Here is a 17,522-nt window from a genome sequence, read left to right as displayed (position 1 = left end):
TGTTATGAAAAATACTTCTCTGAAAAAAGCTCAAGAAAATTCAGAAGAGACTAGGTGGCTATAAAATAAAAATGTCTTAGTCCTGAGCCTTATTTATAATAAAGAAAATGGTTTAAAATTAATATAAAAAGAAAGTAAAATGAGAATCATAGAGCGTAATTCAATACACGTCACAAAGTTGGTCAAACATATGATATGAAAAAATCGTAAAAACTTAATTATTCATCACATTCGCTATATAATATATGATTTATTAGGTCAAATCTCATTTTACCATTCTACACTGTCATAATATTGTTTGAACAAAACAGTGTACGTCTTGGGTACACTGTCGAAATTGTTGTAATTAAAATTTTAATTTGAAACTAATTATCATCGCGTCAATATTATTTCAAGATTAAAATACATAAAATAAAATAGTAAAAAAATAAGGAAAATAAAAGTTTATAAGCAACTATGTCTTGAATTAGATTTAGATCTTTGTTGAGTTCTTAGTTAACATGTTTGCGATATATCCAATTTCGTATGTTTGTGTGTAGATTATGTTTTTGTATTAGACAAATAATTTTCTCTATCAGAAATGAAGTCCTCTAGCTAATTCTAATCTAGAGCTTTCTATTTATAGAGAATCTAAGAAAACTGGTTTTCAGTTATGCATGTCTGTCATTAAAAACCGTTTGCTTTTATCTTTTTAGATACTTTGAATTTGAACTTCAAAATTAAGTGGGAAGCTCGTTTTAACCGCCTTTGCACAGTGTATCAAAATTGTTCATATGCCAACAAAAACCGTGTCTTTCGAGTCCCCTTTACTCCAATTTGAAAATTCAAATTTTACATATAACACGGTGTTCATTTGGTTTAGAATGATAATAATTCAAGTTTGATCAATTATTGATTCAATCAATGACTTGGCCGTCAATATTGTAGATCCAAATTCATTGATATTTCGATCAATATGATTTTATCATATTATTTGTAGACATTTTGCCTTATTATGATATTAATTTGAATATTGCGAGTTTGTTAACATATTGCCTTATTATGATATTCAATGTATGTAGTTTTTTATTCAATTTTTTGTTGACACTAATGAGCATCTTAAAACCATCCCTAAGGGGATTTGAATTTTTACCTTATTATTACAAATTTATAACACTCAAGTGTATTAAAAAGAAAATGTTGTAAATAGATTAATATTGTTCAAAATTACTTACTCCATTCTAATTTTCATGTTAATTTATTTATATGACAGACCTTCCATTCAAGACATTCAAGATATAGTTTGTTTGTTATGTCATAAAAAAAGAGTATGCTAATTTGTTATGCTCGAGAAGGAATCATTATTTTTCTGTTATCTACATACATTGCTTTAATTTCTATGCATCCCAAATTACTCCAAACAATTAGAAATAAAATGAAAAAAGGAAGTTTTTTATTTTATTTTTTTCTTTTCTGTATTACGTATTCCTCAAAACATAATTCATAAGATAAAAAAATTATTTTTTGATTTTATTTTTCTAGACATGCTATTTTTACCATCGGTGATCACATGAATCTAACACAAACAATAAAATGCCTATTTGTTTCCTTCGAATAAAAAATGGTTTAGTCCCCGTGAGATTAACTTAGTTGGTAGAGATATCACTCGACTTTTTTACCTTAAATTGAGGTGAATTTTCTAGCTACTAGATTACTTGACAATTTTTTTTAAGTATTTACTATTTTTTAGTCAAAATAGTACGTATAGTAGGTAGAAAATTTACCGGTGTTCGAATCTCGATTTATAAAGTGTGGCGTTCTTACCAATTGAGATAAGTTCATGGAACAAGGAATTTAAATATATAAATAGAATATTATTAAATATTAGTTAGTAAATAATTTTATTTTTTTGACCAAAAATATATATTATTTTTAAGCATGTTTTGGTAAGTAGAACAGAAAACAAAGACCAATTGACTTTTACCATAGAATATAAAAAATAGTCCTACGTTGGAAAATGTTTATTACAAATTCTCCTTAAATGGATATAAGGAAAATGACACTTAATGAATACAAAAAATTGTAGGTAAATTATTGGGTACCGGTCATCTATTAGGTAAAAATTTATTAAAAAATTGAATTTAATTATTTTAGTATAAAATATGACATGCATTGAATTTTGTCTAAAAGATACTTATATATTTTTTTAATAAGTTAAGAGCATCTAGGCATCAAGGATTGAATAGATATACCAACTAAGTTGGTACGCCTAAACACTCCCATCTTATAATTATATCTTGTATTAATATAGATGAAAATAGAAAAGAAATACTTATATTCAAAACACTTACTCCCTTAGGTCATCATTATAAGAAAAAATAACTTTTAAATTCATTAAAAAATTCATTAGAAAATTGATGTATCTGGTCCATAATATATATCAGATACATTAGTTTTCCAATGAATCTAAAAAGTAATATTTTTTTGCTTATAATAGTGACCGGGGGAAATATGATATAGAGTGTGTTTGGTTGCAAAATGAAAATGATAAGGAAAAAATAAGTGAGAGTATAAGAAGAGAGAAAGACATGAGAAATAGGGCATATTTAATGTATTGATTGATAGGGCCGACATAGTGGGTGCGCAAGGTGAGTCACCGCGCACGGCCTCAAACATTTAGGGGGCTCTATTTTTTTTAATATTGGTCTATTAAGGTTTTATATATGTAAACAAAATTAATAATTTGTTATTACTAAAAATATTTTATTACTCGAACAAAGAAAATTTAATAGATGCATTCTTAATTTTATAAGTAACTTGTGGTTGAATGTAAAAAAGAAGAAACATTACTAGAAAGTTGATAATGGTTGAGAATGACTCTTTCTAAAAAAATTGTATTTTTTTTTATTAAGGTTTCATTTTTAATATTCAGGAAAAGCCTCCAAATACTCGAGGTCGGTCATGTTGATTGGCATAAGAAAAAGATAGGAAAAAAGAGAGAAGAATGTAATATTTATTATTTTTGAAAGTATCAAAATGTCCCTAACTAAAAAAATCTTCTATAAAAAAAATAAAAGGACAATTTGAAAAAAGTTAAAAGGTTAATAATGGAAGTTAAGAAAAAAAACACGTTACGACAACGATGGACAACGGTCGGTTTTAATGATTTTTTTATTTAACAAAATTGAATTATAAGAAATACAATGTGTACTCAATACTTATACAATTCAAAGTACCATTATATGCTTTAAAGGTGTACTAATGAATCATATATTACACCAATCAGAGAATACAAAAGATGAAATATTTCTTATATGCCCTATAAACCAAAACTAAGAAATATAAATAATTTGATCCACAACGGAGGGACAAATTAATTGCTTCGCCTCTAAATATGATATGATTATGTCCACCATAGACTCCACTTGATAGCTAGGCAAATTAAGTGGCGAGTTTTTTTTCACATTTCTTTCTCTTCAACGGATCTCCAAAGTTTTTAGAATGAATCCAACCTTCCTCAAAGGGTATAAACTCCACGTTCCACCATTGAAAAACTTTGATCCACACTTGTAAGTGCAAGTAAAAAATAAATGATGATACCTTTTCTTACCAAATTTATACACGAAGGAGTCTCTCCAATAATAACCTCCACTCAAATATACTAATTTTGGATGGAACATCAACCACCCAAAATTGATTCAGCATTTTTACCATGCATGTTACCATCATCAATCGCCATAGAGTCAACCATTACATCCAACACATTTCTAACCATTACATCCACAAAAGGAACACCTGAAATAGCAGTTACATTGCGTGTGAAAACATGTTATGATTATTACATGATTTTTTTTTTTGACAAAATGATTATTACATGATTAAATGTCATAATAATTGTAATTATGAACTTGTGAAAACAGGTTGGGTAAAGGAAAATGCTTGTTATCGCGAAAAGTTTTTCACGACAAAATCACGAAGTGGTTATTCAGTACTTACATTTTAGTGGGCGGTAGATGAGGCCAAAGCATACTTCTTTTTTTGGTACATCCAAAGCATACTTCATGAAGACAAGTTTATGAGTTGAGTATTTTTTTCTTTTTTTTTATTTTTTTATTAAGAATTAATTTGATTTTTACAATTTTCTGAGATGACCGGGCCTCAAACTCCGGCTTCCTGCATATATAATACAATATCCTATATCAACTGAAATAAGTTCACGGGATGTTCTGTTACTTAATTTTAGTTTTGAATAATTTTATTCTCTGTTGTTAAATCAACATGTCGTTACTTTTATCTCACACTTTTGGCTTTTAATAAAAAAAATTTTTTGGCTAATAAACGAAATGAAAAAGTCATTGAAAGCTCACACACAAAGTGTAGTGACCGGGGTTGACGTCTGACACTAGCAATTTCAACATTTCTGCCAGTTGAATTAAGATTTGTGTACTAATAAAATTATATTTAATTCATCCTTTTTTTTTTTGACAATATATATCATCCAATTTTTTTTACAAAAGAAATTATCCATATTTAACCTTGTATTGTATGTATTATGCAACTTCCGTATATTATGCAGAAACGTGTATTTTGATTGGTGCGCCTATTGTCGTGATGAATTCGTGATATTTGAATTCGCTGTAAATAGCAATGCTGAAGTGAAAATACCCGACTCAATTTTATGACAAGTGAAAATGTGCATGTCATATCCATTAGTTTGACTGTCATTTCAACCAAATAATTAGAATGTGAAATGAAATTTCCAAATAATCGTCTTCACCAAGAAACATCAAGATTGGATTACAAAAAATTATAGGCTAGAAGATTTCATGGATGTTGAAGACATAGGAAATATCCAAGTGAATATATGAAATGGTTAAAGGTTAGGAGTTTCTAACAATATATTTAGTGTTGTTAATCTTTAGTGATAGTCCAATCCTTTTTCTTATAGTGATAGTTCAGAGAATCAAAACCACTTCAAGCTCTAATTCAATTTTGAGGCAAATGCAACTGGGCACATATGCTCTTCAACATTATAGGCAATAAACGGAACAATACAATTGAAGCATTTGCTAACTAAAAATGTGCACACATTCAAATGAGGTCGACTTCATTGTGCCCACGACGATCACTGGGCAGCTTTACGTGTTCGTAATGTTCTCATCGGTGGCAAGGGGCTTGAACCAAATGCAATGGGGTGGCTGAAACCAGTGAATGAATCTTCCTATGTTTAGTTGAATTTGTACAATTATGCTTTGAAGATATCAAATGGTTTCTTAACGTAAGAAATAATAGTAGTAAAGGGTTAGTGTTTCGGATAGTGCAACCTTACCTCATAATGTGACTTGACAAATTTTGGATTGCATAGATGTAGATACAGAATAAAGATTAAATTGAACTAATAAATGTACATAAAGAATAGGGTTATTGTAAAACAGAACTAACATATTTATACAATATAAGTTCAGATCTAAAATGGATCCAAACATGTTCTTTTCTGCTCTATCACATCTTTCAGTACACACCATCTATGTTTTTACCCAGAAGGAGAGGACACAGAGGCAAGGTGACCTTGATATCAACAATGTAATCTATATTTAATTTTCCTCAAAAATTTCACTGCCTCTTCGCCAATGTCTTCATTAGACCTTTGATAATCTTTGAAAACCAAATCAAGTTCATAACTGACAGCACCACCGGCACAACAACAACTAGTATTTGTCCAAAGGTGTGCATCTGCTGAACCTGTTAAATAATTGAATACTGGCATGAGATCCAGGATTTAACCATGCAGACTTTGCTTGAAGAGAAATTACAAAAGAAATGAAGCATTGTCCAGATTCCCAAACAAGACTACAATATCTATCACAAACATGTTAAAAAAAATTGACTACACATTTTTCTTTAATATAGATAGAAAACCTATACAAATAGTTGTGTGATCAAAGTATATAGTTGTGTGACCTGCTCACTCCTAACACATCTCAAAATAAACCAAATGGAAAAACGCACTACTACACTTAAATACCGGCCCCTGCACCTAATTTTTTTTGGACAAAATCCCACCTTTTTCCCCACACGAAAACCACAAATTACTCCCCTACGGTACATCATACTTATAAATAGATATTGAGAAAGTGATCTTGTAAGCAACAAATGGATCTAAGTTCTGGGCCAATTATCATGGAAGCAAATATGTAGCTACATTAACAGACCAAAATTCCAGTATAAAGATGTCTGCTACAAAGCACCGGGCACAAGACAATTATTAAACTATAAGTGTATCAGCAGTTATTACCTGATCAAAGTGCAAGTAAGCATGGTAAAACATGTACACGAACAAAAGTATTCTAGCAACCTGCAGACGGACCACATTTCGGTAAGCATGTCCCAGAAGATAAGAATGGGAATTCAACACGAAATCTGATTCACAATGGGTGAAAAAAATATATTTTAAACTGTAATGACTTGACCTACCAGCCAAGCAATGAATATTACAACCCCATTGATGAGATACGCTTTTGACCTTTTCATTCCAGCTACATCAAGATACCTTCACAAACAAAATATGGATATCATCAACAAATTAAAAAAATTCATGACATATCGGAGTTCAAATTTAAGTGCAAGATTACCATCTCAAATTGACTCCGGGAGTTGTTGTCTCGGAGATGAGGACCATGTAGGTGTACAGCTGCCCTTCTCCACTCAACATTGAATAGGCTACTGCTACTAAAGAAAGCAGATGATGAATCACCTGAATCAATGTTAATATGAAGTCACGTTAAATCATCTCCAGCTAGGTTTTGATCAAGTGAACAATCTTAAATTCGAAAGAGTCTTCAGCTAGATAAATTATGAACGTCAAAAGATATGATCCTTACATACTCATATCCACCAAGAGAAGGAAAATACCAAAATATCATCCCCAGGTCAGCCATGAAGTAACCAACAGAAACCTGTCACCATAAATAAAACAAAACGTAAGTAATATAGACTTCATGACCAGAAGAAAAGAAAGATGTGTTTCTAGTAAAAAAATATGAGCTACAATTCCTTACATGTTAGTTATGTTTTTATACAGTGGCTCTATCAGAAAAATGAAGGCAGTGACAAGTCCATATTTGATTTAAACAATTACTAACAACATCTAGAAAAAGTTACTAGAGAAGGAAATTTTAGCAGAAAATATGGACACCAAGATGATGCGAACTACTACTATTTAAGCATGTCATTATATGACCTTAAGATCATACACAGGAATAAAAGTAATATGATACATTTATAATAACATTTGACATTGCTTTTACAAACTACAATGAGAGACCAATACAATAAAAAAGTGACGACAACCTGTCATTCTAAGCCATTCAATCAAGAACACCTAACCAGTAAGTTAATTTCATTAATCACACGTTCTGGATCCACATGATTCACATTATATTATCCTGGTTTGTTCTTCAACGTGAACCTTATTGGTGGATTATTTTGCCGTTCTTAGTTGGTTTATCCAAGATATCTTTTTGGGTCTAATTATGTCAGGTGTTACATTTTCTCTTTCAAATGATATATTTGTAACAAACTTAAAGTTTAGTTAGCTTTAACTTGAGGGGGAGTGCTACAATATAATAAAATATCTTATAATATGTATGTTATTATATTAGATTGTCTTAGTTTATCTCCTAAGTTTAGTTTATAATCTTAGAGTATCTTAGATTATCTCTTAGAATTAGTTTTCATATTACTTTGGTTATTATTATGATTCATTTCCCAATTTCCATATTTATTTAGTTGATTATGAATGACATTTCACCATGGTCACATTTATTCTTATTATTACTATTGTTTACATTTATTATTACTATTGGCATCATCAAGTTGATTATGAATGACATTTCACCATGGTCACATTTATTCTTATTATTATCCCCTTTATTTATCTGAAACTCATAACTTCGACTGTTGAAATCTCCTCCTCATTATATGTGATTACTGATTACTATTGTTTACAAAATTGTGACTTGCAAAGATGTTAAGAAAAGGAAAACAAAACAAAAAAATGCCACAACGATTCTTACCCCCAAAGCAAACGTAGACAACGCAGAACTCCGTTCTGTAAGAAGTTCAACTGAGTGGCTATCAGAATATAGATTTGAGCAAAACACCAAGTATAAAGACATAGTTGTTATAAAAACGGCATGGATAGTTGACATAGCACTGCACACAAAATAGAAAAATAAATCATTAACATATATCTCATCCGAAACAAAAGAAGAGATCTTTTACTAAATGAAAAAATCCAGTCACCGGTTGTTCCACTCAATACGTTGGATTTTAGTGAGACTGGAATAGCTCTTAAAATGAGTAGTGCTAAAAAGCTGAGTCAGATCATAGACCTGCCAAAATAGAATATTTAGACATATATGTAAGATATAATAAGTAATAGCAATTAACAAAGAGGAGAGATCCGTTGACTCCAAGAGTAAGTTTATCGAGTTACTCCAGAGTCCAGATCACAACCATCCATTTTATTTTAATCTAATGATCCAAATTAATTATTAATCATCTGATGTAAACCCTAAATTATACTATCCCATATATTCACTTGGTCCTCTTTTGAGTCTCTTCTTCCTCCTAAATCCTTACATATATTCACTTGCTTGCATTCAAATAAGAAAAGGCTTTGGAGTTGGAGTACCGGCACACTACCAAAGCCACACGTCTCTATAATTCTCTCAAGGTTGTTGCCACAGTCCATCGTTCCCATCCCTAAAAAGGTAAAAATATTTCTTCCACTTTTCTTTTAGAATAATCGATTAAAGAAAACAAGGGATAGCCTCTAAAAAAATTATAATGTAAAGGTCAATACTAGAATTCATCAATAGTTATTGAAACAAGTGATAGCCTCCAAAAAATTAGAAAGAGTAAAACAATACATGGGAGAGAGTTGGATTTTTCTTCAATGGTAGAAAGCAAAACGAGGGATAGTAGAGAAATAGTTTGGGATAGCATAATTTAGGGTTCATGAGATAATTAATAATTAACTTGAGACCATTAGATTGAAGCGAAACGGATGGCCGTGATTTGGAGTAACTCAATAAACTTACTCTTAGAGTCAATGGATCCCTCCTCATTAACAAATGATAAATTATAGTAACCTTAAATTCTCTTAGAAAAAAATAATACAGAAAATAGAAAACCAACACAGTACAATACAACATACCAACTTGCAAGCAAAAATGCCACCAATAATGGAAGTATATGGAATCAGAGGGTCTGCTAATAAATATTCCTTCACAAACAAATTAGCCTGGTTCTGGTATGATTTGAATTTCATAATTTCTTTGGAAGCCAACATTGTGACACTATCTCTTTAATGAGAAATATCTTGAAGTTTGTGCTTTGCACCTTTCTCTCCACTCACCTGTTATATGAAAATTACAAGATTGAACCTAGATGTCAAAAAATTAAAAGCCAGAGATGAACCCAACTGGATTTTTTTTGAAAAATGACTTACATGTTAAGGATAACAAAAACTATCACAGAAGTTAAATACATGGAGGAAAAGAGACATAACAATTCAAAAACATGTCAATTGTGTGACAAATAGGCAATGCCACTAAGTTACTGATTGTGACTTTCTTATGGACAAAGCAAGAATATTCATTGAAGGAAAGAAGAAATGCAGGTAATTTGATGATGAGATATTCCTTGCAGAAAAGGACATCATGATCATAAAATAGAAGTGCACATCCAAAGTCAAATACATAAAACTAATGAAAGTGATCCTAATCCCAAATCAATTCTAAAAAGGTAACAACTTCCCATGGAAAATCCAAACGTTCTACACCAAACAAAGATACTAAAAAGCTTATTGACATAAAAACACACATTGATACCCATAACACTCCTTCCTTCCTCTCAGCCAAAACATCTGAAATTAATCAACATGAATACATGATAAGAAATGCATCATGCCATTGTCCCGCAAGTGCAGCTCACATGGTTAAAAGCTATGAGCATTGTGCAACGATGATATTTGATATATTGGGCTGCAGGCTCGAACCACAATACCCCTCTTCGACATAACATGTGTGAGTTTCGTAACAACATAAAAAGAAAGAAATGCTTCATACCCTATCTACATACCCAAGTTTCACCCACAACCCCAAAAACGGTCCATCCTAAATTCGAAATGTATCTACCAAGCAATGTAAATAAAAAGTATCAAGCAAGCAACATTACCATAGATCCACCAAACCAAACCAACCGAATTGTAATTAAATTATTAATATCAGCAATTCATAAATCACTGGTACACTAATCGATAATAACCTATAATAACCGGTTTGTTTATTAAATTCAATCAACTCTCAACACTTCAGTTACCAACTATAATTAATTAATAATAACAAAATAACAAGCAAGTTACAATCTTTGAATAACAGTAACTACTAAAATCAATGAATATTCTTATCATCATTTCAATTAAACTATAGATTAAATTAAAAGCATCTTTATCATAAAAAAATAATAATTAAAAGTATCTTCACAAAACAAAAACCGAAACGTTTAATCTTTGAAATCACTGAATGCGTGAAAGAAGAAAGAAACGTACCGATCGCAGTGTATATATATGGAATATGAAATGAAATAAAATGCGATCGCGTGGTTTATTTGAATTGGAATGAAGGTATTTAGGGATGATGATTGAAGAAATTGAAGAGAAAATATGAAGAATGAAAACCCTAATACATTGAATTGGGATTTTGGGAATGAGAATTGAGAAAAGTTGATGTGAAGCGGAGGAGGAAGATAACAATAGCCACAGACAAGTATGGTTCGTAACCGCGTCTTCTATACTATTTTTCTATTTTTTCTTTTCCTTTCAATGCCGATTGATTCCTATAACATTTTTCCCGTCCCCATGAATATAGTTCAATTGATAACTAACTCGATATTATTAAGATTTCGATTCTCTCTCGTTGATCGTCTCCTGTTATCTGTCTTGCACTAATTGTAACCGTAGGATCTCTGTTGTTGTTTCTTTCTCTAAAATATTTTATTTTTCTTTACAATATCAGTCATTGGATTAATCAGAAGAGGTGTCGAGTTTGAATATAAATTCTTTTTGTTTTATATCAAATATAAATTCTTTATTTCTCCATATTTAATCGAATAATTAATATATATAATTTATATTATAGACTACCAAATAATTGATAGATTCTTTACGTCACTTGTTTAATAAACTTAACATTTCAGAGAATAAACACGAGAATAAAGTTCCAATTTTTCATAATTTTTAGTTCAACTTATAATTTTGAAATTAATAGGTTTAATGACATAAGTAAAAATTATCATTTTTGATAGATGACATATTTACAAGAAGCAGTACTATTTACAAGACATGAAAGCAGCAACCATAGAAGCTTCACCCAAATATATCCCAAGGCCAATGCAAACACCTCAACTCTACAAGAACATCAAAATTATAGTCAATGGTGTTTGATTTAGGCTTCAACCAAATCCATGAACATCTTTTCACGTCTTCAATCAATTTTTCATGACAAATGTCTTTATTTTTAAACAACTTTTCATTTCTACCGACTAACTAGGTTATATTTATGAGTCATTACATGAAATCAATTTTATCAATATGAAAAGTATCACTAATTGTTGTTCAAAGTTACATATGCATGACCAAAGCTAAACCGTAGTTTGTTGCATTTTCGCAATTGAAAATACAATAAAAGATTGTTAATTAATTACTTGAACTAAGAAAAGTCGAGAAAAAGTGGCGAGGATATTTGATTCACATCAGTTTGATAGGTGGAATCTATATATATATATATATATATATATATATATATATATATATATATCAAGTCTGACGGATTTTTTCGGTTGCAAAATCGACCAGTTGGAATCCTCTCTTAAAATCCTGATCATAAGGAGGGAAATTACACTTATGATTGTTATGATGTTGTTGTTATTTTCTGTATCCATAATGGAATCTCCAAAAGTTATGAGTGCTGGAATTGTAACATTTGGTTGTAGTTTTACCAATACATTGGTTCTTTACGATAAAAATAACAAAAAGATGAAACTAATAAACATTAAGCTAGTTGATGAATTATGAAACTTTATCATTTTGTGCTAGTTGCTATTTTTTTTACTAATAAGATGAGCCGGGATAACTTCTTCATGTACTTTGCCTAAATTTATTGTACATCCACAAATACTACAAGGGAGGAATGGAACAAGCAAAGTAAATATTAGAAGGCAGTTATTCTTTGTATTTGTGGATGTACTATAAATTTACGCAAATTACATGTGAAGAAGCTATCCCTTGCATGCTCAACTTATTAGTAAAAAAAATAGCAACTAGCACAAAATGATGAAGTTTCCTAATTCATCAACTAGCTTAATGTTTAGTTTCATCATTTTGTTAGTTTTATCATATAGAACCAATGCATTGGTGAAATTACCACCAAATGTTACAATTCCAGCACTCATAACTTTTGGAGATTCCATTATAGATACAGGAAATACAGGGCCGACCCAACATAATGTGGGGTCTAAAGCGGTCATTAATATGAGGTCTAACATAAAAATGTATATTTTTTAAGCAAAAAATATTATACGAAAGAAAAATGTAAAATTTATATTTAAAAATAAATAAATAAACAATTTTTGGTAAGAAAGTTAAAAATATATCGATTATATTTATAATAAAAATAAAATATACTATTAGAAAATACTTTTATAATATGAACAAAATAAAAAATATTATTTTTATTGCATAAAAAATATTATTTTTATTGCATAATATTTGTTTTATTCATTTTAATTTATTTATTTCATTTTCATAATTTTTTATTTATTTAAGTTTATCTATATTTCATATTCAATATTTAGGCTGTATAATTACATTTAAATAAAATATTAAAAAAATTGTTAAGAACAAATTGGTACAAAAAAGAAAATCAAACTAAAATTAATAGTTATATTTTGTATTTTCATTTTAGATTATGGTATAGACCAATAACTTTTGTAATTTGTTTCAATAAACAATGTTCTCTTTGTTTTTTAAGCATAAATAAATAATATTCTCTAAACAATTAGAACATTACTTACCAAACAATATAATTTTTAATTTTCTTGCATTTGTTAAAAAAAATTTAAAAAATTAGCGGCGAAATCCAAACATAATAAATACAAAGAAAGAGCTAGTATTGTTAATTAATTCCTTAAAATATTAATAAGATTGGCATCGGTTTGATAGGTGCAAGATAAAGTGTATTGTGGAAGATATAAGTTTCATGCATCAATCACAATTTGTTGAGTTTAAGCAATCACACCATTCTTATGAAGTGACGCTTAAAACAACTAAAAATGAGTTGAGACGAACTTAATTTAGTTTAACATTTTACCTTGACAAAATAACAAGTGATTGAGTTAGACACTCGAATGAAGTTCATGTTTTTCCAGCTAAACCTCAATTTGACTCTAGTTCACACATAGCTTATTTCGGTTTATTAGCTTGAATCATATGTATCTATAGAATGGATACAACCTCGGGCAGTCATACCCTATAAAGCACCGACATTTTATATTAAAGATAGGCGGGTTAGGGCCCAAAAAAGTCGGGTTACATGAAACCGAACATACATTTTTAAGGCCCAATTCCGCCCATAAATTGTATCGGTTTGAACCGGTTCGGTTAAGAAAAAATTGCGGGTCTTCGAGTGGGTTGGTTCGGGTTACAACTAGAAGAAAAAAAGGAATTTTTTTGAGAAGTGAAGAAACAAAAATGGTTTTCACTGATTTTGTTGAAGCAGAAATATGGCAGAGAGAAGAAAGGTAGAGGAAGAAGACCAAAACAGAGAGAGAAATCAAGTAGACATTTATTAAATGGATTAATTTATTGTTTTACAAAATCAAACTAGAAGAAGAGATTTTGTTCTTACCAAAAGATGAATGCACAAAAAGATTGTGAGATGATAGTGATGATGGAAAGGGAAGATAAGAGAGTCACAGATGATGATGGGAAATGATGGGAAATGGAGGGATTGAGTGAGATGATAAAGAAATTTAAGGTATTAAGTTTGTGTTTGTGTTTGAGTTGCAGTCACCAAGTTTGAGAAGAGAGGAGAACGCAGATCCATTTAAAATGATATTTTTGTTGCGGTTTTACTTTAACAAAAATCGGGCCTGACCGTGTACACCCACCTGGACCTGTTTTTCCCAACCCGTGAACCGGTCCAACTGAAAAAAATCGTCTGGTTCGGTTTTTCTGCTCAGCCCTAATTAAAGATGTGTCAGGTGTCCAACACCGAGACACATTGTTACATACAAATTGTTCCATTTTCTCATATTATTACAATGTCGACATGCCAGTATGATGTCTGGTGTTTGTGCTTCGTAGAGTGAGTTACACAAGTACACATGCCCACACACACACAAAAAGTGAAAGAATCACATACATTACCGATAAGTCGTTGAACCCAAACAAGTTCCATCAAAGAACATTTTGAATTCTTCCTAGAACAACCTGATCATAAAAGCGTCTAGTCCGCAAAAACAAACACAAAGCTGTTAGAGAACCAAGAAAAGTAGCAGATGCCATAATGAGAAAAGGAAACATAAAACAATGAGTCCCAACACATATATTTCCTTCTTCCGGTGCTTCTTTATCATACATATAACCAACTACTCTTACAGAGAATATATACGAACCCACCGGACTTGCTACGGAAATGGTGTTGAATATGCTTCCCATATGTTCTACACCAAATATCTCAGAAGTGATTGTAGGCATTAACGACCACTGAGAGCCGTAACAAATACCAACCAATATTGAACCGACATATAGAGCGCCCGGAAGTCCATAAGCAATAACGACATGACCAATGCTCATGATCATCAATGTGATCACCATAAATAAAGGTCTTGCCCATCGTCTTGTGTGTAAAAAATAATCCGATACATAACCAGCTCCAAAACGGCCAAGAAAATTCCAAATGCTATACAAAGCTACTAACGAGCCTGTCTCAATGGTGGAATAACCAAGTGATTCTCCTATTTGGCTCATATTATTAACCGTTGCGAGTCCTGATCCCATTCCACATGCCATAGAAACAAACAAAATCCAAAAGTTCAACGTTTTCGCTGCTTTGAAAAGATTCAGATTCTCTCCTTGTCGCATAGTCCGTTGATTTCTGGAAGAATCTTCTCTTGCAATTAGGTTGGACCCTTCAGTAAGAAAACTTTCTGAAGCGCTATTAGAAGCGCACTTTTCGTGTGCTTTAAATGCAATGCAAAGAAGCGAGGCTAACAGCATCATAAGCAGAATGAATGTAAATATGCGGATCGACAATTGTAGAGTGAAGATGTTCTCTAGGATTATAATAATCATAAGATATGCAGCAATAACTAGAGCCATCAGAGAAAATTTGTTGAGATACTTCTTTTCTTCCGACACTGAATCATGAGTGTTGTGGATTCTTACAAACCACATAAGGATCGAAGTGTTGATAGGTGGTAAGAGTGATAGCATCAGCAGATATGACACAGGGTTGTTGTTGAATATTGTTCGATACACTTGAATTAATATCGCTCCACTTAGACCTAGAAATCCCTAACAAAACAAAAATCCAATGCCCAAACATCAACACAATGCAAGACACCAAAAAAATTTAAAGGCTATATGCTAAAGAATGCTACTAAGGGCTTAGTTAAGAAAACAATAATAAAGAATAGTTCAATGAAACTTAAAAGAGTGTGAACATCACAACCAACATGGTGTTGGGAGAGTCGTTAACATGACTCTCCCTTGAGAAAAGAACTTAAAGTTCAATTCCTATAGTCGCCCATTTGGAGGACAACCCAACCTCGTAGAAAGAAAAGGAAAAAAAAAAGTATCTTTGCTGACTCGATGATTAATTCCATAGAGGGTCCAAAGTACCGGACCTAAACCACGGGGATATGTTGGGGTGGAAAGTTAAAGACCCTAATTATGGTTGGTTTGAAATAGCAAGGATAGACAATTTGGTCTTCAAATTTTTTATACTGACAAATTAGTCCTTGAAATTGAAGACCATCAATCAATTAGTCTCTCTATCATATACGGTCAACAATGCTAAGTTGGCACAATATTTATGATATGCTTAGTTGTAAAATTTGTTTAGGACTTCTATTGAGCTCTATTTCGCAGTCCAAATTCATCAAGGATGTTGAATTGACAGACAATCTTTCCTTCATTTTTTGTAATATAAAATTGACAATCTTTAATTTCAAATTCCTAAATTTGTCACGATTCATTCAAACTAGAGATGACAAACACCACCGAAACTCACACACAACTGCAAAATTCTGAGTTCAAACCACAAGGTGTTCCAACTTAACAATTTCGGCATTGTGGGTTGAGCTAAAACATATGAACTAAAACTAGAGCTTCTAACTATACCAAAAACATAAAAGTGATTTGTGATATATAGTAATTAGTAAACTAAACACCAATTATATTCAAAACCCAACAAAATTTCTGAGGAAAAAAAAACACCTTTAAGATGCCAATGATGGTTCCACTATAATTAGGGAAATTATGAACACCAGTAACAACATTAGAAGTGTTAAAGAAACTCTGACCATGAGCCGTCACAAACATAAACAGGCACATGATCGGCACCGGCACCGGAGGAAGAAGACCGGAAACAGCAGCCCAAATAAGAAAATAGCCCAAGAAACATTGGGCCGAGCCCAAAAAATGAACAATCCATGGCCCAATTGAAGTTCTAGTGGCAAGGAAATCATATAAGAGACCAGACAGAACACCAACGTTAACTCCAATGTCTTTGGAAACAGAAACAATGTCGAGTGTTGACTGATCATAGTGTTGCGTTGACTTTAGAGTTTGTGAGTAGATTGAGAAAGTGTAGAGTGATCCACTTGTGCATTGAATCCATATGCTTGCTACTGTTGATATCCATTTTGAGTTTTTAAGGTTGAAATTTAACTCCATTGTTGATAAGGTTGATTAATTCAAAATTATTCATATGATCGCTTTCCCTTTTTCTTTGTTTGGTTTGGAATTTGGATTTTTCATGTTTCATTTGAGTTTTGGATTTACTTGTGTTATGACATGTGTACTTTTGATGCTGTTTATTTGCCACGTGTACCAGTTGGTGTTCCTCACAGTTTTGATGAGAACATAGATCTGCACAATGACATTTTATTAATCAACATGAAAGATTAAATTTATTAATTATAAAAAAATATTGTTGTTAATAATTTAATGTAGTTGATAACAGACATATTTAAGTCTTAGATATGATGGCATCTAATCTTTGCAATAGATATCAACCAATTCATGTACTATTTTTTCCAAAAAGATATCATCTGCAAATGCCGGTAGTAAGTACCACACTTATTGTAGTTCTCTAGAACTCAAGTTGCTCTCCTACAAACTAATGTGTGTAAAAAGACTATGGAACGAATGAATTAAGACTAAAATAGTTGCAATTGAACTCGATGAATTAGTG

The 17,522-nt window shown here is 31.3% G+C and overlaps 2 protein-coding genes across 2 annotated transcripts; both read right to left on the bottom strand.

Moving 5' to 3' along the window:
* Nucleotides 1-5,345: 5,345 nt before the first annotated feature.
* Nucleotides 5,346-10,954, bottom strand: LOC123924714 (TLC domain-containing protein 4-B-like). The gene is made up of 9 exons (XM_045977677.1): nucleotides 10,595-10,954; nucleotides 9,200-9,400; nucleotides 8,284-8,372; nucleotides 8,055-8,193; nucleotides 6,861-6,935; nucleotides 6,612-6,733; nucleotides 6,454-6,529; nucleotides 6,275-6,334; nucleotides 5,346-5,721 (listed from the first exon to the last, which is right to left on the bottom strand). The coding sequence occupies exons 2-9, from the start codon at nucleotides 9,332-9,334 to the stop codon at nucleotides 5,593-5,595; spliced, it is 825 nt and encodes a 274-aa protein (XP_045833633.1). The 5' UTR covers nucleotides 9,335-9,400; nucleotides 10,595-10,954; the 3' UTR covers nucleotides 5,346-5,592.
* Nucleotides 10,955-14,289: 3,335 nt separating this feature from the next.
* LOC123881730 (protein NUCLEAR FUSION DEFECTIVE 4-like) lies at nucleotides 14,290-17,104 on the bottom strand. The gene is made up of 2 exons (XM_045930461.1): nucleotides 16,544-17,104; nucleotides 14,290-15,619 (listed from the first exon to the last, which is right to left on the bottom strand). Exons 1-2 carry the CDS (start codon nucleotides 17,000-17,002, stop codon nucleotides 14,501-14,503), a joined length of 1,578 nt encoding a protein of 525 aa, XP_045786417.1. The 5' UTR covers nucleotides 17,003-17,104; the 3' UTR covers nucleotides 14,290-14,500.
* Nucleotides 17,105-17,522: the final 418 nt, after the last annotated feature.

The sequence above is a fragment of the Trifolium pratense genome, linkage group LG4 (genome assembly GCF_020283565.1).
Source record: "Trifolium pratense cultivar HEN17-A07 linkage group LG4, ARS_RC_1.1, whole genome shotgun sequence".
NCBI lineage: Eukaryota > Viridiplantae > Streptophyta > Magnoliopsida > Fabales > Fabaceae > Trifolium > Trifolium pratense.
The sequence above is the reverse complement of the archived record's forward strand: the minus strand, read 5'-3'. Positions and strand labels throughout refer to the sequence as shown.